Source organism: Gymnodraco acuticeps, unplaced genomic scaffold (genome assembly GCF_902827175.1).
Source record: "Gymnodraco acuticeps unplaced genomic scaffold, fGymAcu1.1, whole genome shotgun sequence".
NCBI lineage: Eukaryota > Metazoa > Chordata > Actinopteri > Perciformes > Bathydraconidae > Gymnodraco > Gymnodraco acuticeps.
Window position 1 is genome coordinate 88,961 of NW_022991492.1, and position 24,694 is coordinate 113,654.

General features: G+C 41.3%; 2 protein-coding genes across 2 annotated transcripts in view; one reads left to right on the forward strand and one right to left on the reverse strand.

Annotated features, from left to right (window-relative positions):
• Window positions 1–18,101, forward strand: part of LOC117533124 — a 52,082-nt gene extending 33,981 nt beyond the window's left edge. Inside the window, exons 44-65 of the mRNA XM_034196763.1 lie at window positions 787–977; window positions 1,058–1,146; window positions 3,054–3,181; window positions 3,286–3,413; window positions 4,001–4,118; window positions 4,970–5,188; window positions 5,907–6,077; window positions 6,788–6,937; window positions 7,027–7,091; window positions 7,520–7,649; window positions 8,007–8,092; window positions 8,189–8,318; window positions 9,470–9,660; window positions 9,864–9,954; window positions 10,147–10,276; window positions 10,353–10,543; window positions 11,356–11,514; window positions 11,841–11,977; window positions 12,401–12,543; window positions 12,632–12,726; window positions 14,045–15,059; window positions 17,648–18,101. Of these exons, the coding sequence (XP_034052654.1) occupies window positions 787–977; window positions 1,058–1,146; window positions 3,054–3,181; window positions 3,286–3,413; window positions 4,001–4,118; window positions 4,970–5,188; window positions 5,907–6,077; window positions 6,788–6,937; window positions 7,027–7,091; window positions 7,520–7,649; window positions 8,007–8,092; window positions 8,189–8,318; window positions 9,470–9,660; window positions 9,864–9,954; window positions 10,147–10,276; window positions 10,353–10,543; window positions 11,356–11,514; window positions 11,841–11,977; window positions 12,401–12,543; window positions 12,632–12,726; window positions 14,045–15,059; window positions 17,648–17,721 (3,831 nt within the window). The 3' untranslated portion in view covers window positions 17,722–18,101. The remainder of the gene's footprint in view (window positions 1–786; window positions 978–1,057; window positions 1,147–3,053; window positions 3,182–3,285; window positions 3,414–4,000; window positions 4,119–4,969; window positions 5,189–5,906; window positions 6,078–6,787; window positions 6,938–7,026; window positions 7,092–7,519; window positions 7,650–8,006; window positions 8,093–8,188; window positions 8,319–9,469; window positions 9,661–9,863; window positions 9,955–10,146; window positions 10,277–10,352; window positions 10,544–11,355; window positions 11,515–11,840; window positions 11,978–12,400; window positions 12,544–12,631; window positions 12,727–14,044; window positions 15,060–17,647) is intronic.
• Window positions 18,102–18,556: 455 nt separating this feature from the next.
• On the reverse strand, window positions 18,557–21,876 carry LOC117533129 (lipopolysaccharide-induced tumor necrosis factor-alpha factor-like). Its single transcript, XM_034196766.1, has 3 exons — window positions 21,775–21,876; window positions 19,603–19,712; window positions 18,557–18,696 (listed from the first exon to the last, which is right to left on the reverse strand). Exons 1-3 carry the CDS (start codon window positions 21,874–21,876, stop codon window positions 18,588–18,590), a joined length of 321 nt encoding a protein of 106 aa, XP_034052657.1. The 3' UTR covers window positions 18,557–18,587.
• Window positions 21,877–24,694: the final 2,818 nt, after the last annotated feature.

Sequence of the window (24,694 nt, forward strand, 5' to 3'; positions counted from 1 at the left end):
CACACGTGACTATGTAAACAGATTTAGGTCCCCACAAGTATAGTAATGCTAGGCCACACACACATACACACACACACACACACACACACACACACACACAGACACACACACATACACACACACACACACACACACACACACACACACACACACACACACGCACAAACACAAGAAATGTATAAACAGATATTCATGATACAATAACGTGTCTTTGTCCATTCACTTACATATTTTATTTTATTGCACATCATACATTATATTGGATTTTATTTATCTGTTATTTTATTAATGCTATAATGGAAAGAAAAAACAATTTCCCTCTAGGATTATTTCAGTATTTCTTATTCTTTTGATGTCTTAAATAATTGTATATTGCCCTGGAGCTTATTCCCTGCTGCATTTGGCTGCAGTTCTAGTCCCAACTGGGGACCGTTTACACGTGTCATCTTCTCTCTCTACCCATTTTAAATATGTCTCTATCATAAAAGCACAAGAGTCCCAGAAAATATATATTTAAAAAAAATGTATATGTCATGTTACACCGTCAGAGAAGCCAGGGACTTAAGACTTGCATTACCAACAACCACGCTGTAACTCCGGGAATATGTCAATATGTGCTTTTATTTAGGTCTTAATGTGTGGATATGTTTAAATGTCTTTTGATTATATATATATATAGGTATATACATATTTACATACATATTTTTATATATGTTTGTTTTTGTATTCGGGATTGTGGGAATCTCTCTGTCTGTACACACGTTTTTGAACCCTGGATCCCCACAGGAGTCTCTCCCGGCGGCGGTGCGGCGGCCCACGCTGCCTTGCGTCTGGCCGATGGCACTCAGCAGCTCTGAGAGGTCAGAGGTCGACGCCTGGTTCGACCGACGCCTCCCCAACTATCTGATGTTCCTCACAGAGACCCTGATCAGCCCCGAGGTCACTCACAACGCCTCCTGCCTCGCCTTCCAGAAGCTGTACGTGCTCTCATGGAGGATTTTCTTCTTTGTATCATAGTGTTTTTTGATGTTTTTAAATCATGTGTTTGGTTTTTCAGTGTTTCAGTTCTTGGAGAACACAACTACACGGCTGCTGACTTCATGAGGAGGGATGTGTTCACCACCATCCGGAGTTACCTCACCTCAGGTCAGTCTCAGTGGAGTACATTTACTCAAGTACTGATAGTGTTAATTTCGTTGACTAAAACTATGACGAAATATGTTCGTCAACGACCTTTTTTTCCATGACGAAAACGAGACGATGACGAGACGGCACCGACGGCAGTAAACAATAACTGCAACGAAATCATCATGCAATATCGTTGACGAAAAGTGACGAGACGAAAATGTAGTTTACTAAATAAAAACTATGCCAAAATCTCTCTTTACTTTCGTTGACGAAAAATGAGGTGACGAAATATTATCAAAGATAACGTTACATCTCTGATAGTCAGTTTTTCTCCCAGCAGTTCCATTTCCGGTGCTGCGGCAGGGCAGCAGCTGTGTGTCCGTGCTGCGCGCGGCGGTAGATTTGAATTACACCGGGCAGCGGCACAATGTGAACTGTCAGGAAGACTCGGATCTAACTCATGGTCTAACTAACCTTATTTAACAGAAGATAAAATGGCAACAACAGGGCTTGGGAGCAGTGGTCGCACTCGCGTTAACCGAATACCCCGTCAGCGCGAGTGAGTGATAAATTGTGCACTCGACGGGTAATAATGGATTATGACGGAAATGTTACGATCCTGTCCGTCAAAATTACTGACAACGAAAAAGTCTAAAGCCACCACTGCTTGGGAGAAAGAAACGATGTGATATTTGGGCCCATTTTCGCTACAATGAGGCAGAGAAAAAAAGCAAATGCATTGTTTCATCAGAAGGGAAGCAATGTGGCCATAACACAGCTGGTAAAAACACCACAAACCTGAGCAGATACTCGCTGCAAAGCTGCTTTCTTAATCATTCAACCTGTGTTTTTCATCAAATAAGGACAAGATATAATCCTATTTATTTATATATGCTAAAATGACAAATCATTGGTTTTGGCTAGACTAGTTTGACTGAAATGTTCTATATAATCTGATGACTAAAAAAGACTCAACACTTTTCTTTGACTAAAATATGACTAAAATGCTCAGACTTTTAGTCGACTAAAACTTGACTAAATAAAAACAGGATGAAGGTGACTAAATATGACTAAAACTAAAAAGGAAATTTAACAAAGGACTAAGACTAAAACTAAATAAAAAAATAGCTGACGAAATTAACACAAGTACTGAACTCTTTTTGAGGTACATGTACTTCTCTTGAGTATTTCCATGTCATGTATCTTTGTACTTCTACTCTACTACAGTCCAGAGACAAATACTGTACTTTTTAATCCACTACATTTCTGGGATAACTATAGCTACTCCAAGATTAGGATTCAAAATAATGACCCAAACATATTAATATTTATTCAAATTAATTATAAAAAGTTAAGATAAGTCATTACTGATTTTTTTCTTTTTTCTTTTCTGATTTTTTAAAGGCTTCCCGGTGTTGATATATGTATTGCAAAAAAACTAAATATTCTCTTTTACCAGCTGCAATATTGAAGAAATTAGCAAATAATGCATTCATAAATGAAATCAAAGTATATTGATATGGCATTGTGTAAAATTAGTACTTATGAGCACGTACATTTTTATGTAGAGTTTTAATTGAAGTGTTTCTACACTTTGATACCTCTATTTAATTAAATACTGTCTCCACCTCAGGTCAGATTTCAGTGTTGTCAACTGAGCTTCTTACTTGACAGTTTTGCCTAATTGTATATCCTCTTCATCAACTTGGTCCTAAAAAAATGTGCAATGCAACAATATCAGTATTTTCAAATTAATATGGTAATGTTTTTTTGATGCACAGATTTTAAATGAAACACAAAAAGAGAACAACGCTTGAAAAAGTCTCAACGTACATCGCTTTATTTCTGTTTTTATTTGTTCTTCATTATCTCCCTGGTTGCCTGTTTGTATCCTCCATGTAAAGCTGTATCATTTATCATTACAGCGACGGTCCCAAGGTGTTACAACACCAACGATCCAGAGCTAAACTCCACGGCCTGGTTTGCGGAGTACATCGGCCCCTTCATGCCCTTCCTCACTCTGGAGGACCTTCTGACGTTTGGATCTACAGAGGTACTTTAGGAATCTTAAACTACAGCTCACGTTTGTTCACTTATTTGGATTGATGCTGTACAGACCACCTCTCCAGTGTTTTGAGCAATGTCTTGTCTCTTCAGGTCCTGCAGGTGTTCACAGTGAACCCTCTGAACATCGCCCTCCTGAACCACTCTGCTTTACCTCAAAACCTCACCGACTACTACACCGAGCTCATCTACCTACAGGACGGCAACTTCAACCCCTTACAGTGAGTCGAAAGACCCAGAAGGCCCTCACACATAATTACAAATTAAAACATGTGGTAGTGGAAGAAGTTCTTAGACCTATAGCAACACAAAATTGTTAAAATACTCCTTTACAAATAAAAGTCCTCTTTCAAAACTGTTATTAAAATAAAAGGATTGACATCAAAATATACTTAAAGCACTATAAATAAAATAACTTGTTATGTGTAATGGCCTCTTTTAGACACATATGAAATAATGGATTATGATTATTGACGGCGCATTAATGAATTTAATTACTCTCTATAATGTTACTAGATATCTTAACCTACCATTTTTGACGAAATGTTTATTTATTAGTTTATTCATATTTTGTATTAGCGAATGATCTGAATCTGTAATGTAACTAAAAGTAAATGTAGTGAAGTAAAAAGTACAATATTGGCCTCCAAAAAGTATTTGATTTGAAGTAAAAAACAGCATTAAATGAACATATTTAAGTACCTTAAAATGGTACTTAAGTAAATGTGCTTGGTTATATTCCACCTCTGCGTACATGAACTATATTATCTGTTTTAAAAGGATTATTATTCTTCCTCTCTCTCTGCAGTCTTCCTCTGGTGTGTCGCTGTGTCGCTCCGGGCACAGCCTTCCTCCAGCTGACGGCAGGAGAGAGTATCATCGTGCTGCACAACCTGACCACACTCTGCACAGACCTGGACCCACAGGTAATACACACACACACACACACACACACACACACACACACACACACACACACACACACACACGTGTGGAAATATTAGCAGAAGCTTTTTTACTGTGAGATTTAACTACCAGTATTTAAAGGACAAAATACAAATTACATTCAGGGCACAAAAAAGTGACAGAGTGAGAAAATACAAAAACCCCAAACTAGGAAACATTTTTGGATAATAGTATTATCCCTCCAGTAAAGTTTAAATGGACGGTTCATCCCCAATTACAGAGCTGTAGGAGTTGCTAGCAGTAGAGATGTTTTCATTTGCTCGACTATGATGAAACTAGATGGCACTTTGCTTGCGGTACTCAAACCCCCCCCCCTCCCCAAATAAAATACTCAGAAATCTTGAAATACTCAGTCTAGTCATGAAGGAACTATTTTCTATCTTTCAAATTACAACTATTTGCTGACATATTACATATTTTATATTGTAACCACATGCGCAGATATCAAACCAACAACCCATAAAAAAACCTATAAACTCAGTAATTTCTGAGTTCACTTACTTTTTTTTACCAATTAATAATTCTTACGTACATTATCCAATTTCAATGCATGTTGTTTTTCATTTTTGGTGAGTGATCATGTCCTTTTTGCTGCAGCAGCATTTTACCCTGCTTATTTCAGGAGGATAGTACGAATGTTAGTGTCTTCCCAGTGAACGTCCTCATTGTTGAAAAGTAATGCATTGGTTTCTTGGGTGAATATATATAGAAGGAGTCAAATTATTAACTTTAATCGGGAACTGCTCAAAAAACAAGCCTTTGTGCTAAAAAAATGAACACTGCTCACCTTTACTCTTTACTTTCCCTGTAGGTTTCTGCAGCTTTGGCGAGTAACTTCGGCGACGACATCGACGCCACAGCTATTTCTGTCCTCGGGAACGAGAGCAACAGCCTGTCCGTCGGGCAGCTCAGCAAAATAAAACCTGCAGACCTGTTGGCGGCGCTCACCACCCTCAGCGCGGTGACGGGCTGGAACGAGGGCCAGGCCAAAGCCATCATCATGTCTCTGATCTCCACGGGGGCCATGAAGGTAGCTGCTCTCCGTAGAGTTCAGATTTGATGTCTGTGATCACATGAGTCAGAGTTTAGACATCTCATCTGCAGAGGTGGGAAGTAGTGGAGTACAAATACTTTGTTACTGTACTTAAGTAAATTGTTCTGGTATCAGTACTTACACAAATACCTGTACTTTCTACTTCTTACATTTTTAACACAAATACCTGTACTTTTCGAGTCGGTTGTGATTTATAAAGGGAAACCGGCGTAGGAAGTGACATACGCACTTTCCTTGCCGGTACGCAATGTTTGGTGAATCGGGAAGTGGCGGAAAATGTATGGACCTATTTTTCGGATTTCTACTACGTAAGCAACCTTCCCACGTGAATCCTACGCACGGCGTTATACATGAGGCCCCTGGTCTTCGCTAAAGAAGAGGGACCAATGAAAACGTTGTCATGTTGCCGTTGGTCGGCATGGAAACATTCATTAGCTAACAATGACATTATTGTTATATTAATATAAAGGGAGGTCAGGTACTCTTTAAAACAGCTGCTAGTTATGGGTACTTTTTACTGAAGTACATTTCAAAGCCTCTTTACTTTTACTTGAGTAAAGAAGTTTAGTCAGTACTTCTACTTTGACCAGAGTATTTTTAAACACGAGTATCTGTACTTCTACTTGAGGAAAGGAAGTGTGTGCTGTTGCCATCTCTGCTCATCTGTGTCTTTAACTTATTTATCACCCATCAGATCAACAGCTCGTCGTCGCTGCTCATGCTCGGTTCTCTCGTCGTGGGAATTCCTTCGAAAACGTTCGGCAGCATCAGCGGCTCCCAGCTGCTCACTGCGTCCAAAGATCCCTCGTTCCTGCAACACATCACCACCGCTTCATCCATCGTCCAGCAGACCTTTGTGACTCAGGTATGACAGCTTCATTTGTCTGTGACAGGACTGTATTTATATGTTTCATAAAATATTCAAAATTAAGCATTTTAGCTGTAGTTTAAAGGACAGTTTCAAACATCAATGGAAACGTACTGTTGCTACAAATTAAGACGACACACCAAAGTTCAAGTCATGACTTATTGGACTAATTTATAAGATATACAATTTCCCCGGCCTGTAAAAGTCATTACATTTGGAAAAGTCCTTGGAGAATGATCGTATGAACATTGAAAAATATGTAACGTGTATACAGTGTAAGAGAAAGACCTTTATGAAGCTACACCAATTGTTTTTCAGTCTAACATCCGCACATTTGTTTATATCGTTATTCAATGATATTAAGACAATACTGGTAATAACAATCAGACAAGATTGTATGGGTTATGCATGAAGTTTGAAGTATTTGATTTAAATGTAATCATTACAAGCTATTAGAGATACAAAAAGGTTGGGGTTCTAAGTATAGCGTTTCATCTGTGTACGTATGGGTTGTATGTTTGAGGAAAGTTGAGTTATGGGTCCTTAAAAAGTCATTGAAATGTTTTTGGATTTGGTCTTAGACAATGGTTGTGAAGCCTGTTCAGGAGTAACCTCCTCAAAATCCTGTTCTTGGAAACCTCCAGTGGTTTAACCTGTCTAATAGGTAAATACTTAAATACAGACGTCCTTCTCCCATCCTCCCACAGATCATATCAGTGAACACCAACAGTGAAATGATCATTCAGAATGTTCCGGATGAGTTGGCCCGAGAGATCCCTCGAGCTCTGCTGCTCGGCCTCTCAGGCGACAGAAGCGTCCTCACCACGCTCAACAAGAAGAAGTGGAAACGGCAGCAGGTGAGGGGATTCAACACTAAACACACATTTGAACTAAACACACACTGTTGTGTAAGTCCTCACGTCACATGATGTGTTTATTCTTTCAGGCCGAGCTGTTCTTTGGAGTTATAGCTGTGGAATCTGCAACCACGGAGCTGGGAAGTGCAAACAAGTGAGTTTTAAGGATGTTTTAAATAACGTAAGAGTCAGGAAAAGTTCAGCATATGGGATGGAATTAGGGTTGGTTGCGTGATAAATGGGTATTAAAGATAACCTGGATATTTAAACAAATCTATAAAAATGTAATATTCATAATGTTAATTAAACAAATATAATAATATTGTGTGAATAATCAGGTGCCCTTTAAATCATGTCTGTTCCTTCTGCTTTGGCCCCCTTTTCCCCATCACCCCACACACAAATATATGCACACAACAAATGAAGATACAGATGAATAACATTACTAGCAAAATTGTTTTTTTTCCACGAACAGATAATATCTTAATCTTGGCCTCAGTAATAGTGTATAGTGTGTGTGTACGTATAATTGTGTATACTGTATATCGAGAATAACGTGTGTGTGTCTTTATGTGTGTGTAGCTTGTCGTCCTCTGTGCTGCAAGGCTTCACGTGCACCGGAGTGAGGACTTTTAAGAAGGTGCAGATCAAGAAGCTGATCAAAGCCTGTCGGAGGAAAGGAAAGAGAAAGGTCACACTGGTGGAGACTCAGGTGAGAGTGTGTGTGTGTGTGTGTGTGGTGTGTGTGTGTGTGTGTGTGTGTGTGTGTGTGTGTGTTTGTGTGTTTGTGTGTGTCATCAGTGTTTTCAATCAGTAACTTCATTTGGCAAAAGGTAGTGATTTGAAATGTACTTAAATTAAAGTCTTTGAGTGCCTTTAAGATATGTTTCAGATTCTTATTTATTTAGAAAAATAAGTGCTTATTTCTCAACCATTTTTAAGGCCGTTTCTTCTCCTTTATGTCTTTTTTTTTTTTACTTTCACCTTAACATTTACAAATCACAGTAGCGTGCAACTATGTAGGAGATGTATCCCAAATAATGTAAACGTGTATTCTGCTCACCAACAGTTGACCTGCATGTACAACTACATCAAAGACGACTCCAACGCCACCATCTTCGACCTGTTTCCTCCTGATATGCTGATGTACTACGAGTGAGTCTGGATTTAGGTTGAAAAATAGATTGTCTCTTAATTCCACAGATCTTCAGAGCAGTGTGTGTTATTGACCGACTCTCTGTCTGTGTGCAGTTACTCTCTGGTGCCAGAGGCCATGTGCAAGTCGTATTTCCAGCAGCTTTCAGACGCAGACTTCTCCGTCTTCTCCTCCGACCTCAGCTACAAACGCAGCGCTCTGTTTGTTAACGCGAGGAGCTGCCTGGTGAGTCCACGAACAACAAATCACATATAATACTATGGGCATAGATATGTCTCATAATTATTTGTGTGAACATAAAAATAATTTGTGTGTAAATATGTGATTTGTAAATGTAAAACAACATCCACAAATGCATTTAAAAGATTTGCAAACTCACAAGTACATTTGCAAATGTAAAACGGATCTGCAAACACGCTAAATATTTTCACAAATAAAAAAAAGATCTGTGAATATCTCTTTAACATTTACACCTTTCAATCAGGCATTTGTGAATCCATTTTGTATTTGTCGACCAAAAATGCGCTCGCGGATCTCAAATCTCTGCTCGTGGATCGTCTTTTTACACACACAGAATTTTGAGACATATTTTGCATTTGTGGATGTTGTTTTACAAATCCCATATTTACACACAACTTATTTTTATGTTCACACAAATAATTATGAGACATATCTATGCCCATATAATACCCACTTTAAGTTCCCGAAGTTCAACACTAAAAGAACTTATTGAACAAAAGTTAAACTGTCTTTCTTTCTAAAAAGTGTTGAAACAACGGAATCAATTTATTGGAGGAGATTAAGTGACGATATAAAGGTTCAAATGAAATACCTATCAGGATGCCAATTTAGTTTTGATTCTTGTTGTCTTGTCAGTGCAAATGCATTACATGTACAATACAGTCATTGTGATAATATTAATGCAATTCACTTAATGTTTTTTAATAAAAATCATTGTCCAAGACACTTTTTCCCGTGCAAACATGTATTTGTACTGACCTTTCCTATCTCTGTAAACTTTTATTTTTACTTTTACTTTAGCTGAATGGTTAGTATTTAACTTTACCGCAATGTCCCCGTTTTGATTTCAGCTGTAGGACCTTTGTTGCATGTTATACCTCTCTATCTTTACTCCGTTTCCATCCCTATATCTTTCCAATAAAGGCAAATCAAATGAAATACAATGAGTTCAGGACTCCAGAGTAAAGATGTGAGCGATCGAAATTCAAAATGTGCTCTATTAAGACTCTTTTTATGATATTAAATATAATCTGATGTAAAAATACTGAACCCCGGATTTAAACTGTACACTGATGTCAGTCTGAATGAAAAGCTAACCGTATTCCAGTCTGTTTCTAACCCTTCTGTCTTCTCAGGGTATAACCAACACGAGTCTGACGGAGGATAATGTGTCGGTGCTGGGGAACATGTGCTGCGTTCTGGACGGGTCGTACATCGAGAACTCTGACCCGTCCATCCTGGAGAAACTCAACAACTGTCCGGACCTCACAGACGCTCAGGCGGCCGCTGTTGAAGCTCTGCTGCAGGGCGGGAAGACTCAGTACGGGTACGTCAACAATAAAATACATTTATTATCAAGTATTTTGTTAACTTGTTAGAAAACCTTTTTTATTTCTTACAAGCAACAATAACATTTTCGCTGTTTCTTTCTCCAAAAAAAAGTCAAAATAGATAAAACATTTAAAGAAAGCTAAATATGTAAGTTTGAATTTCAGTTTGATAAAAATACATGTCTTTATTTTTAACCAGAGCTGCATCAACATGGACATTACAGACTCTGAAGGACCTCGAGATGTTACCGCTGTATCTGACTTCCAGCTTCTACGACCTCTTTAATAAAGTGAGTAACAAACACGTGGATACATGCAAATAGAAGAACAATATATAATAAGTTTGATTTGTGCGAAGAGGAAAGACCATATAAGGCATTGTAAGTGATTGACAGTACATCGTGCCATTATGTCGCCTGCCTGGTGATGGATTGAGATTTTCTTGAGTTTCATTTTGTGTTTTGTTTTGTTCCTGCGAGCAGAAAACAAAGCGGACGTTCTTGAAGTACTTCCTGACGGTTCTTAAAAGCAACGGCGTGAGCAGAAAGAAGAGGAAGAGTCTGAAGAAAGAAATAAGAAAGTCCATTAAGAATAAGTCAAAGCGATCTGTCGGTGAGTCTCCCTCCTTCATCCGCTATTATCTCTTCATGAATTCACCGTATTAAACATTCATCTTCCTGTGTTTTAGGCGCTGAGTGCACTGTAGGAGAGATCAATCAGGTGATCATCAGCGATGGCACGTTCCCCTTCGACTATGACGACATCACTCAGTTTAACTGCTGCCTCAGCGCCTCCACCGTTAAAAACAATCTGGACGGCATCACGGAGAAGGTGGACGACGAGGATTACCTCAAGATCGTTGTCAGCAAGCTGCACGAGGTGAGTCACGGAAACATTTATTTGTAAATGTCTGATCAATAAGAGGTCAGGCTTGTTGCTGCTGTTTAAGTCCAGTTTATTAAAGGAGTTATATACCTCAAATATGTATACATTGTATACACTTCTTCCCTCCCTATACGTACCAGAAAACGTTATTTGCAAATCAAAAATGTTATCTACGTCAGCGGCAAACATTTACACACAGGGAAATGCAATCTAATCTAGGACGTTTGATGGCCTATTCACATTTATCTTAATGAATATCACTTGTTTTGTGCACATTCAGTATTTTTTTAATATATATATAATCCGTTTTATGGACGTCTCTTTAGTTTTGTGTTTGTCCTGAATTGTTATTACTGAATCATTCTTAAATATTCTGTGTTATTTGCTTCTTTGGTTTGGTGGTCTGTCAAAGGTGTTGTTTTTTAACAAACATAGAGCAATTTGTTTAAGAGTGTGCAAGCGTTCACTTATTCTTGTACCATATGGAAATGGAATAGGAATAATGTAAAACATATTTGTCCTTATGTTTCCATAAGTCCATTTATGGATACAAGACACTTTGATAATACTACACAGGACTTTCTTTACATTATTTGGGACATTTATCTTAGCTGCTCCCACCCTCAAAGTCTGATTCTGTTTTCCGTTTTCAACAATGTATCTGCATTTAAACTCTTTGTACATACATTGAGTGACTCATCCTCTCATAGGTGTCTCATCTTCACTTTCCCTCTGTTAATTTACAGATAAATCTCCACAGAGAACTTTAAACAGACAAACTGACTCTTATCCTCACATATTTTAAGGCGTACTCCAGCTCTCACATCCCAGAAGAGCAGGTCCAGCTCTTGGGCCCGGCGTCCCGCGTTGCCACAGTGGAGAACATCGACATGTGGACCATCACTCAGATCGACACTCTCTCCTCTCTGATGGACTCGGACAATGGGGACTGGGACTCGAGCCTGGTGAGCAGACAATTAATTAAAGGGGACCTATTATGCAAAAAGTGTCAGGGAAAAAAGATTCTCTCTCTTTTTGTCCTGATCCATTTCTATAAAAACCTGTCTGAAAATGAGCTGATCAGATTTTGTCCACTTTATGATGTCCTAACGATTGGCTTGTGTCACCATTAGCCAATCTACATGATGTAGTCCCCTGGAATGGTAAATTATTAATAAAATAAATAAAAGCCTTCGAATGAGAAGGTGTGTCCAAACTTTTGACTGCTACTGTATGTGTACAAATATGTGCTTGTGTGTCCTGATGAATGAGTGTTTCCTGTTGTCACCAGGCGAAGGCCATCGTCTCTAAGTATCTGAGTACTGAGGGGAACAGTCTGGGCCGCACGGAGCTCAACAGCCTCGGAGGAACCAACCTCTGCTTCCTCAACGTCGACGTCCTGCAGAACATTTCCTCACAAAGCCTCAAGTAAGGATCGTGTGTGTGTGTGTGTGTGTGTGTGTGTGTGTGTGTGTGTGTGTGTGTGTGTGTGTGTGTGTGTGTGTGTGTGTGTGTGTGTGTGTGTGTGTGTGTGTGTGTGTGTGTGTGTGTGTGTGTGTAAATGTGTTGTACGTTTTAAACTGCCGCTTGATTCAAGTAAAACATTTCAGAAAACCGCTTCTTCTTGCATTAACATCCACCCAGGAGATACCAAATGATGATGATTGTAGTAGAACATGAAATATAAATCCAAATAAAATAACAGTTTTTTCATGTATTTCATAATGTAAATGTGTGTACTTAATCCATTGTACTCTTGTTTATTTTGTTTGTACCCAGCACCTGTAGACAGATGTTTTTAGTTTGAGCCTATTTTCGTCTCTTACTCTGTGTCTTACTCTTGCTCTGCAGAGAGGCCAACGCCCTGACGGTGTCCTCCTGCACCTTGAAGAAAAAGAAAGCCCTGTTCACCATCGCCAAAGAAGCGTTTGACACAAACACCCGCGCAACAAGTATCACTACTTCCACCTACCAGCTCATAAAACCTTACATGGGTAAGCAAAAAGACCCACACACACATCCATACAGCAAAACTTTATTTTGAACACAGTTAATCCTGTTTATTTCTGTCCTGGCCTGCAGGAGGCGCGGATTTATCCTATGTCAAAAGACTGTCGACCTCCGACATCAACATGGACATGGCTACCTTCACCGCACTGGACGAGAATGTTATACTGGTGTGTGTGTGTGTGTGTGTGTGTGTGTGTGTGTGTGTGTGTGTGTGTGTGTGTGTGTGTGAGTGTGTGAGTGTGTGTGTGTGGCATTACTATACTTGTGGGGACCTAAATCTGTTTACATAGTCACGTGTGGGGACTCGCCTCCCTTATGGGGACAAATTGGAGGTCCCCATGAGGGGAATCATTCATTTTAGGGTGAAGACTTGGTTAGGTTTAGGATTAGGGTAAGGGTAAGGTTAAGGGTAAGTGTTAGGCATGTGTTGGTTATGGTTAAGGTTAGGATAAGTCTCCAGGAAATGCATGTAAGTCAATGTAATGTCCCCTGAAGTGATGTATACATGGTATGTGTGTGCGTGTATTAGGGGTGGGGGAAATAATCGATACATCATAGTATCGCGATACTTGGTGATATTGTATCGATACACGGAGGCCAAGTATCGATATTTTATTATATAAACTGTAGCTTATCCCTCCGAAAGAATGTGTATATAAAACAGGAAGTTACGTTAAGACATGTAAACAATTGCAATGAAAGTAACAAAAACAATGACATCTCCTTTTTATTATTATTATTTACATAAACTATTCATATTGCAAATACATTTTTTAACCAGGAAGGGAAGACAGACATGGATATGACCCATGTGATTTGCAATATAGCAATATATCGTATCGCAATACTTAGCATATCGTAGAATCACAATACTATTGTATCGTGGCCTAAGTATCGCGATAGTATCGTATCGTGGGCAGCCTGGTTATTATGTGTGTTGAATATAGTTTTTTTTGGAAAAGCAGTGAGCAGTAAGGGTTGCAAGGTCTTTGAAGGCAGAAGTCTTTAAAAGGTGGACCTTTTCCGGGAGATCTTAAAGAGGCGCCAGCCATACTAAAGAAAAAGCACTAAAGCCGGACGCAGGTGGAATAAATATCCAAATCCCAAAGCATTAATACAACTTTGCGAAGTTTTACTCTACAAGTTATAATCCTGCATTTCAATCTTTGCTTAGAAATACAAACCAACCATTTTAAATATCAACGTCTTGCATTAACTTTAGGTTACTTGTGTAACCCTTGTTCTCAGAATAACTGAATGCAATAAATGAGAACACACGTTTGGACAGCTCCAAACTGGAGCTGTCCAAATGTGAAATACACTGACAATGGATTAGTACCTCATACATCCCCACAAAAACCCTAACTACAGTATAAGAAGTTGAGTACATTTACTTGTTTAGTGGTTGATGCTACCTGCATGTTTAGTTAGCTCTGTGTGTTTTTGTTAATTTTCACACAAAAATCTTTGCTCTGCTCTCCATAGGACCTGACTGTTAATGACGTCAAAGGTCTGCTCGGCACCAACTTGGTAAATTTGAAGTCCTATGAAAACCAAACGTCAGTACAGACCTGGATTAGCCAGAGGCTCCAGACTGACCTCGACACGCTGAAAGTCGGGCTCACGGGAGGCAGGGCCAGCTCTCCAACCACCGGCTCTCCAACCACCGGCTCTCCAATCACCGGCTCTGCAACCACCGGCTCTCCAACCATCGGCTCTCCAACCACCGGCTCTGCAACTACCGGCTCTCCAACCACCGGCTCTCCAACCACCGGCTCTCCAATCACCGGCTCTGCAACCACCGGCTCTCCAACCATCGGCTCTCCAACCACCGGCTCTGCAACCACCGGCTCTCCAACCACCGGCTCTCCAACCACCGGCTCTGCAACCACCGGCTCTCCAACCACCGGCTCTCCAACCACCGGCTCTGCAACCACCGGCTCTCCAACCACCGGCTCTCCAACCACCGGCTCTGCAACTACCGGCTCTCCAACCACCGGCTCTGCAACCACCGGCTCTCCGACCACCGGCTCTGCGACCACCGGCTCTCCGACCACCGGCTCTCCGACCACCGGCTCTCCGACCACCGGCTCTGCGACCACCGGCTCTCCGACCACCGGCTCTCCGACCACCGGCTCTCCGACCACCGGCTCTGCAACCACCGGCTCTCCAACCACCGGCTCTGCAACCACCGGCTCTCCAACCACCGGCTCTCCAACCACCGGCTCTCCAACCACCGGCTCTCCAACCACCGGCTCTCCAACCACCGGCTCTGCAACCACCGGCTCTCCAACCACCGGCTCTCCAACCACCGGCTCTGCAACCACCGGCTCTCCAACCACCGGCTCTCCAACCACCGGCTCTGCAACCACCGGCTCTCCAACCACCGGCTCTCCAACCACCGGCTCTCCAACCACTGCCAAAGCTGTGACCACTAAGTCTCCTACCACCACCACCACCAAGGCTCCTACCACCACCACAACAAATGGCACCTCCACAGGTGAGTCACCACCATGTAGTAGTAATAGTCAAGTCAAATTCCTCGTACGCGTCAACCTACCTGCAGTGATGCAAATTAGTCGCTTTTCGGCGCCTCCCGCTTTTTAAAACGCTGATTTGGGTGACTTGTGCAATTCGTGGAGAACCGAAGAGTTTTCGTTTTGGGGGTGGGGGCCGCTTCACACGCAAAATAATTATACAAGCGAGTGCCTGTTTTTCCTGGCCAAGAACAGGTTCCTTGAACATAACACGAGCGTAACGTGGTTATGTCTCGTCTGAAAGGAGTGTAGACTAGAGTGCTGACGGAGAGCACCGGAACGCCCCTCCAGCCCTTCAAATATTGCAGTACCCACAAGGAACCGTACACATGCCGCAGTGTTTGCGTGGCTGTGTCTTTAGTTGTAAGCACAGTGGCGATCTGTTGTTATTAGCATCTGGTTAGCTAGCTATGCTAACGAATTTAAAGAGCTTTTCTACAACCAGAGGCTCAAATAATCTCAGCTCAGTGAGGTTAAGGCACACCTTGATATGATCATTATAGTTATTAATGAGACATTAGAGACTAAAATGAAAAACAGGTATAAAATACTATATGACAGTAACAAAAAAGTTGTTAAAAACAACAAGAATAGAGTTTAAAAGAGGAGTGATTTGTAAAATATCATTTTCATATGGGTGTTGAGATGTATCCATAGATCTCCTAATGTTGCTCTCAAAGTGCACCAGATTGATGCTTTTAACTTCAATAACATCCTCTAAATATATTTAGAGGAGGTTAGGTCCCCCTCAACTTAAATCATGTTCACATGGATAAAATACTAAATACATTTGCACACATCTTGTGTCCATATCTTTCTGTTTTGGTGGTCATGCCACAACTGTGCATGTGAATGCATGCGCAAGTCATGGTAAGATATCTGGATTAAGAGGTTGCTTTTTCTTTGCACAACATGAAAGAAAGGCCAAATTAATGGGCTGTGATTTTAGTATTTTTAAGCAGAGGTTGAGTTCAATCATTTGTACGGCCCTTTTGAGGATGTTGTAAAAATGTAAAGGAAAAAGGTTCCCCACCCCTGCTGTAAATAATAATAAAAACCCTTGATTTATAACTTAACATCTCTGTCTCCTATTGATCTGAGTATATTATAAAGAATAGCAGTTAATTGAAGCATTATAGCACAGGCCTTTGTCAGATGGTATTTTACGCTGTTTTTTTTCTGCTTCGAATAGTTCTCTCTTTTTTCACCATACCTGTGTTTGCATCCCTGTACCTGTAATAAACCTGTTTCTGATTCTGATTCTGTCACATGGTTCCTACCACCATATTCAGCCCTGCCCCTTTCCCCGATTCTGGTTCATAAATGCTTATGTCTTTGTTCTTCTTTTATTTGGGATCAATCACAGCTACACTGCGTTGATCGGAGGCTTTTAAAGTACCACATCCATCCTCTGTTAGTGCTGTGGGGATGACATATGAAAATGACCTCAAATCTGTGGGCATTTGAGAAGATTTTTGATAACTCTGTAGTGTCCTGTGGTTTAGATGGCCCTGCTTTGAGGAGCTAGCAAAGGTACCAAAACAAATGTGCCAGTCGGACAGCATACTAAAGCTCATGTTGACACTTTATAATAACTCTCACTTCCAGAAGGATAGACAAAGGTCGACAGTGTTGACATTTATAAAACAAGTTAACAGAGACTCAATTAGGCTAGTGTGCTATTTAGCTAGCAGACATTAGCTATTTAGCAAGTGAATCCATCTATCTATCTATCTATCGATCCTCTCTGTCTGTCTGTCTGTCTGTCTGTCTGTCTGTCTGTCTGTCTGTCTGTCTGTCTGTCTGTCTGTCTGTCTGTCTGTCTGTCTGTCTGTCTGTCTGTCTGTCTGTCTGTCTGTCTCTCTGTCTGTCTGTCTGTCTGTCTGTCTGTCTCTCTGTCTGTCTGTCTGTGTGTCTGTCTATCTGTCTGTCTGTCTGTCTGTCTGTCTCTATGTCTGTCTGTCTGTCTGTCTGTCTGTCTGTCTGTCTGTCTGTCTCTATGTCTGTCTGTCTGTCTGTCTGTCTGTCTGTCTGTCTGTCTGTCTCTATGTCTGTCTGTCTGTCTGTCTGTCTGTCTGTCTGTCTGTCTGTCTGTCTGTCTGTCTGTCTGTCTGTCTGTCTGTCTATCCATCTGTCTGTCTGTCTGTCTGTCTGTCTGTCTATCTATCTGTCTATCTATCCATCTGTCCGTCTGTCTGTCCGTCTGTCCGTCCGTCTGTCTGTCTGTCTGTCTGTCTGTCTGTCTGTCTATCTATCCATCTGTCCGTCTGTCTGTCCGTCTGTCCGTCTGTCCGTCCGTCTGTCTGTCCGTCTGTCTGTCTGTCTGTCTGTCTGTCTGTCTGTCTGTCTGTCCATCTATCCATCTGTCTGTCTGTCTGTCCGTCTTGTCTGTCTATCTAGCAACATTACCAGAGATCCTCTTTCACATCATCATGAAACAACAGTTACATTTATTTCTGATCTTAGTTGAACATAAGCTGGATATATTGGGTATTTGATGAATGATTTCAGTATTACTGATGTCTAAAGTGAGTTTGTGTGTCTGTTTCAGGAGCCCACATCCGAGCAGAAGCTGGAGTCACCTTCTCCGTCCTCTTCGCGCTCTTCATTGCTTCTCTTGTATGAAAAAATACATGGCTGATGTTTGTCATTGAGCAAAATGAATATATAGTTATAGAAGAAAAAGTGGTAGCTACATGCTACATTGTACTGATTTGACTGTGCAATAACCAAACAGTAAATGTAAATAATGTATCCTTAATGAGTTTATTCGTCAGCAGCAAGTACATGCTCTGAATGTTAAATGCACTTTTTAGGCTCATATATTTACTACTTTTGTGTTTTTCTCCTGGTGTTTCAGGTGTTATGATTGTTCAAATGAAAGGTTAAAAAAATGAAGGTGAAATTATGTATTTAAGTCATTGTAAATCATATAGAAATAGCACTTTGTGTTCTGTAGACAGGCTTACCTTGATTACGATAATAATAAAAACTTGATTTTTACATTGTTGCAGGATCATTAAAGTTTCTCTTGCTTGGTCACAGTTTATTAATATTACGGTTTGAAGTGAAAACATTTTCACAAAGAGTCACACGCTTTAATCTGTGCAGGAAAACCAACACCATCAACAAATGTAGTTGCAAAGTCATTATGAATAAAGTCTGTGTCTCGAGTCCAACCTTCTAAGGCGGCCACTAACAAGACGAATAATAGTGTTATCTTTTATTACTGTCATACTCAGGATAATTACATTTTCTGAGTATGACAGTGTTTCATTCAGGAGGAAACGTCAGTAGTCCGACATTTCAGTTTGTGTTGCAACAAACAATATTTTCCATGTGAGTTTATTTGAATATGATTTAATCATAAGTGAATCATTTGGATATAAGTAATCAAAAAAGCCTTGTGTTAGTGCCTTAAACTATGATTCTACTATCAAAACTTTACTTTTCAGATTATTTGTCTTATTGTTGCACAGCTCGAGTATTAGTTATAAGCGTTTGTACACGCCAAGTACAGCCTTGCAGGTGGGACAGGTGTGCTTTGCGTCTTTCATCCGGTCCACACAGAACGGGATGAGACAGCAACCTAAAACAAAGCTGGAGAGGACAAAAGAGAATATCAGGATTCATGATATAAGTCATTGCTAACATCTTATTTTTTCATTAATCAAAAACAGATAAATGATCACTACTTGTTTATGAATTTCACAAGTCAGTTTCCTTCTGATCATTACATTACATTTAGCTGACGCTTTTATCCAAAGCGACTTATAATAAGTGCATTCGACCAGGAAGACACAACCTTGAAGAAAACAGAATCATATAAGTACATCAGGTTTCATAGAGCCAAACATTTCAAGTGCTACTCAACTGGCTTTAGGTAAGCCAGTCCTTTATTAGTATATAAGTGCTTTGTTAGTGATTCTATCGCTCGAAGTGGAGTCGAAAGAGATGAGTTTTCAGTCTCCCCCGGAAGATATGTAAGCTATCTGCTGTCCTGATGTCAATGGGGAGCTCAATCCACCATCTTGGAGCCAGGATAGCAAACCCACGTGTTTTTGCTGATGGGAACTTGGGTCCCCCTCGCAGTGCGGGTGCAGCGAGCCGTTTGGCTGATGCAGAGCGGAGTGCACGTGCTGGGGTGTATGGTTTAACCATGTCCTGGATGTAGGAAGGGCCAGATCCATTCGCAGCATACTATAGTACGCTAGTCATGGACGCTAGTAGGCTACCAGTGTCTTGAAGTGGATTCTAGCAGTTACCGGAAGCCAGTGAAGGGAGCGGAGGAGCGGTGTGTTATGATCACATGCACATCTGCTGCTGAAATATTAATTACACCTGGTAACGTACACAGGATGTTGTTATGGAAATTAAACCGTTTCTTCAATTAAAAGTCACATTTCTTTTCAATAGCCTCTATGTCATGTGACCGAATCCATCTATCTCTCTATCTATCTATCCATCCATCCATCCATCTCTCTATCTATCTATCTATCTTCTCACCCACAAAAGAAGAGTCCTCCACAGAGCAGGTAGGTGAGCAGCCCGGAGGAGTGATGCACCTGGGAGAGGACCGTCTGACGGCACTGAGGACAGGACACCTGGACCGGACCGTCTCCAAACGAACCGACTACCACTGCACAGCATCAGGAGGGAGGAGAAGTGAAGTACAACAGACAACATGGATTGCTCTTCATTATAAAAAAGCTCTATTATCCCGTAACTTTTTTAGAAATTCTAACTCTTTTCACCACTTTTTTTTTCAAGGATTCAAGGCTTTTATTGTCAACATAGCTACAGTGTCTATCCATCCATCCATCTTCTCCCGCTTATCCGTGGTCGGGTCGCGGGGGTAGCAGTTCCAGCAGAGAGCCCCAAACTTCCCTTTCCCTGGCGACATCAACCAGCTCTGACTGGGGGATCCCAAGGCGCTCCCAGGCCAGCGAAGAGATATAATCCCTCCACCTGGTCCTAGGTCTACCCCTTGGTCTCTTCCCAGCTGGACGTGCCTGGAACACCTCCCTAGGGAGGCGCCCAGGTGGCATCCTTACTAGGTGCCCGAACCACCTCAACTGGCTCCTTTCGACGAGAAGGAGGAGCGGTTCAACTCCGAGTCCCTCCCGGATGACTGAACTTCTCACCTTATCCCTAAGGGAGACACCAGCCACCCTGCGGAGAAAACTCATCTCGGCCGCTTGTATCCGCGATCTGGTTCTTTCGGTCATGACCCATCCTTCATGACCATAGGTGAGGGTAGGAACGAAAATGGCCCGGTAGACAGAGAGCTTTGCCTTCTGGCTCAGCTCTCTTTTCGTCACAACGGTGCGGTAAAGCGACTGCAGTACCGCTCTCGCTGCTCCGATTCTCCGGCCCATCTCACGCTCCATTGTTCCCTCACTCGAGAACAAGACCCCGAGATACTTGAACTCCTTCACTTGGGGTAAGGACTCATTCCCTACTTGGAGTGGACAGTCCATCGGTTTCCTGCTGAGAACCATGGCCTCAGATTTGGAGGTGCTGATCCTCATCCCAGCCGCTTCACACTTGGTTGCGAACCGATCCAGTGAGTGCTGAAGGTCGCAGACCGATGAAGCCATTAGAACCACATCATCTGCAAAAAGCAGTGGTGCAATCCTTAGTCCACCGAACTGCAGACCCCCTCCCCCATGACTACGCCTCGAAATCCGATCCATGTATATTACAAACAGGATTGGTGACAAAGCGCAGCCCTGGCGGAGGCCAACCCTCACCGGAAATGGGTCCGACTTACTGCCGAGGACCCGGACACAGCTCTCGCTTTGGGCGTACAGAGATTGGATGGCCCTGAGTAGAGACCCCCTCACCCCATACTCCCGCAGCACCTCCCACAGTAACTCCCTGGGAACTCGGTCATACACCTTCTCCAAGTCTACAAAACACATGTAGACCGGATAAGCGTACTCCCAGGCCCCCTCCAGGATCCTTGCGAGAGTAAAAAGCTGATCCGTCGTTCCACGACCAGGACGGAATCCGCATTGTTCCTCCTCAATCTGAGGTTCGACAATCGGCCTGACCCTCCTTTCGAGTACCTTAGAGTAAACTTTCCCGGGGAGGCTGAGTAGTGTGATGCCTCTGTAATTGGCACACACCCTCTGATCCCCCATTTTGAAAAGGGGAACCACCACCCCGGTCTGCCACTCCTTCGGTACTGTTTCCGACTTCCACGCAACGTTGATGAGACATGTCAACCATGACAGTCCCTCAACACCCAGAGCCTTCAGCATTTCTGGGCGGATCTCATCCACCTCCGGGGCTTTGCCACTGTGGAGTTGTTTGACGACCTCAGTGACCTCCCCCCGGGAGATTGGTGTTGATCCCCCGTCATACTCCAGCTCTGCCTCTAACATAGAGGGCGGAGTTGTCGGGTTCAGGAGTTCCTCAAAGTGTTCCTTCCAACGCCCTAACACTCCATCAGTTGAGGTCAACAACGTCCCATCCTTACTGTACACAGCTTGGATGGTCCCCTGCTTCCCCCTCCTGAGGTGTCGGACAGTTTACCAGAACAGCTACAGTGTAGTTATGACAATGCAAATCCTGTGACCTAAGATTTTTATTGTCATAACTACACTGTAGCTGTGTACAAATGACAATAAAAGCCTTGAGTGTGTCACAAAACGCTGTGATAAGAGTTAGAATTTCTAAAAAGGTTACAGGATATTGGAGCTTTTTAATAATGAGGAGCAACCCATGTGTTCTGTCGTACAGACGGTATAGACTCACCCACTGGTATTTGTGCATTTGCCATAGTTCCTGTAAATAAATCGTATCAAACATTTAGGTAACTAGGGCTGCAACATCTACATACTTCACATTTAGTAAATTATTTAGTAAATTATTGTAGTGATCACAAATGCATCATATATCAGAATCAGATTATACTTATTGTCATCATTCTCAGGGACAAACAATGTCATAGACTTCTCTCAATGCAGTTAAAGAAATAGGAATAAAATAAGTAGTGATAAAAGCAGTGGTAGCAGCATAGAGAAGGCCCCAATTATATTAGATTAAAATACATTAAATACTTTACAATACTACAGCATATGGCTGGGTGTGCCTAAATAGATGTCATCAATATAAGTAATCCTACATCTTTGAAATCTTTCAACTGTTGGTTATTGACTGCCTCTATTTTGACAAAATAATAAGGCATTATTTTTAACAGTTTGAACATTATTTAAAGGAGAACAGTTTGGGAGGTATTTTTAATCAGGTGGTTTTGTTTGTGTGCAGGACATTTTTTGATTCCTAGAATATATTCTCAAATCTGTAATAGGTCAAAGAAATCTCACTATGTTACTCTTGTGAGCATCGTTAACCATGCAGTATTAAGACGTACACATATACAGTATGGAATTAAACATTGTTGCTTGTTATAGTGCAACAAAGTTCACACTGTAACGCGGACATGTATCTTACAAATAGCTTAAAATCCAAACATACAAATGAACCGTTTTTAAATAAAGCAGAGTACTTACAGTCGTTGTAGAGTAAAGTCTGACTCCAGAGTTTTCCCCACCGTCGGCTTCACCTCCTTCTCTTCCCGTGAAGTCATGAGATTGCTGAATTGCCTCCTGTGTGAACTTCTCTGACCCAACCCTGCCACAAATCAAATGAGCGAGGAAATACTTTTATAACAACAATCATAGATTTCCTATTTCCCACATCTGTGCATGAAAGGAAATCTCTTACATGCTAATCTAACCTTTGACATGGTATCGTTTTTTTTGCAACAGTATATACAAAAAACCACATACATATGTTTTAGGTTAATTTGATTTCTTAAATCTCCACAGTCATTTCCTCATGATAGAAATAGAGATCGGTGCAAATGACCTCCTCAAATGGAAATAAACAACCATCTGTTAAAGTGAAATACATACTGATGTTTTTACAAGGCATTTCATCACATAAGAAAGTAGTAAGAGCTATTTTTAAGAATGAAGGAAGATGTATAAGTATCTGGTCAACTTGAAAACATTTACAACATCCCTGTGTCTGAGAGACTTGCAGTGCATGAAACTAAAGACGAATACCTCTCCATTCAGACTGAAATGAGCAACACATGACTCCGACTGCTCCAAATTAAATCTGGCATTTAACTATTGACTGAACACAGCACTACAGGATTTCCCTTCAGCACCAAGGACATACCTTCATAGAAACATAAATCAATTTTTTTTTAAAGGCCAGGAATATATTATATATTTTTTAAAGGTTTTGGTTATTTCTTGAAAGGCTTGCATCGTAGTTTTTATCAAACACTGTCAGATAGACGTAAATGACACATTATTGGGAGTTGTTTTGAAGGTCCCATGTCATGGCCATTTCTACTGATCATAATTCCATTGTTGAGGTCTACTAGAATAGATTTACATTGTTCAATGTTGTTGGAGCTCCTGCCCCCCCCCCCCCCCCCCCCCCCCCTCCCTATGAGCCCACTGTGCTCTGATTGGTCAGCTCGCCCACTCGGTTCTGATTAGTCAACCACCGTTACAGCTAAACATCAGTGTTTATGTGTTACAATGGCGTTTGTTAACAACCAGAAAATGACACCAGTAATGACAAACAGATGCGAATGCTGCGTGGGGTCTGGGTGCCGTGTTGGCACGTAACGGCTCCGCGGATTGGTCCATTTGGGTATGGTCACGTCACTGTACGCAGGAAGGAAAAAATGGAAAGTGAGAAATCCCCAACCAGGCGTTCTGGGGCAGCATAGACAGGTATTTTCTGTGTTAGAGTTTTACTCGCTACAGGGTGTACTTTGAGGGTTTGTGACTCTGCAGACCGTTTACATGCAGAAAAAGCTACATAACACACGAGGGGACGGGTAATAACCAGAAAAGCATGACATGGGACCTTTACGATACAGATTAATATGTAGTGAAATAAGTATTTATTCTTTACTGAAGTAAAAGCAGAGATAGCATTGTCTAAAAATACTGCAAGTAAGTCCTGAATTTAAAGTATTATTAGCAACATTTACTTAAAGTGTCAAAAGTTAACACAACATGTGTAAAAGTTGGTAAAAGTATACAATACATAATTAAACTGGTAATATGTGGACTGCATATGGAAATGAAATGAAGCTCAGCGCAAGTTCTTTCAGGAAGACTGATATACATTCACTCCGCAGCTCCCTATAAACTCACGGCTGCATTTCCCCCTTTAGATATACGAGTTCAGGATCGCCAAAGACTTAACATGTATCATATGGCATGTGTCAATAAATGTTCTTTAAACAAAATGAAGTCTCTCCCGATTGAACTAACATTTGGAATAAAGCTTCGTTTCCCTTTGAGATTAATGTATATGTATGCATGCTTGCTTGCATGCTTTACATTTCAAATACACTACAGTGTGTCGCGTTACTGAAGGAACATCGATGCAATCTTTACTTCATAGTGCTTCTTATGTATTCAGTCAGAAGCAACTGATAAAACAAAGAAATGCATGAATGTAATATCACATAATGTGAGCAGAGGAGATTTCGATTTTTTTCACGCTGGATTTTTTTGCCGAAACCTTAACTCCTAGATATCAACAACAGGACGAC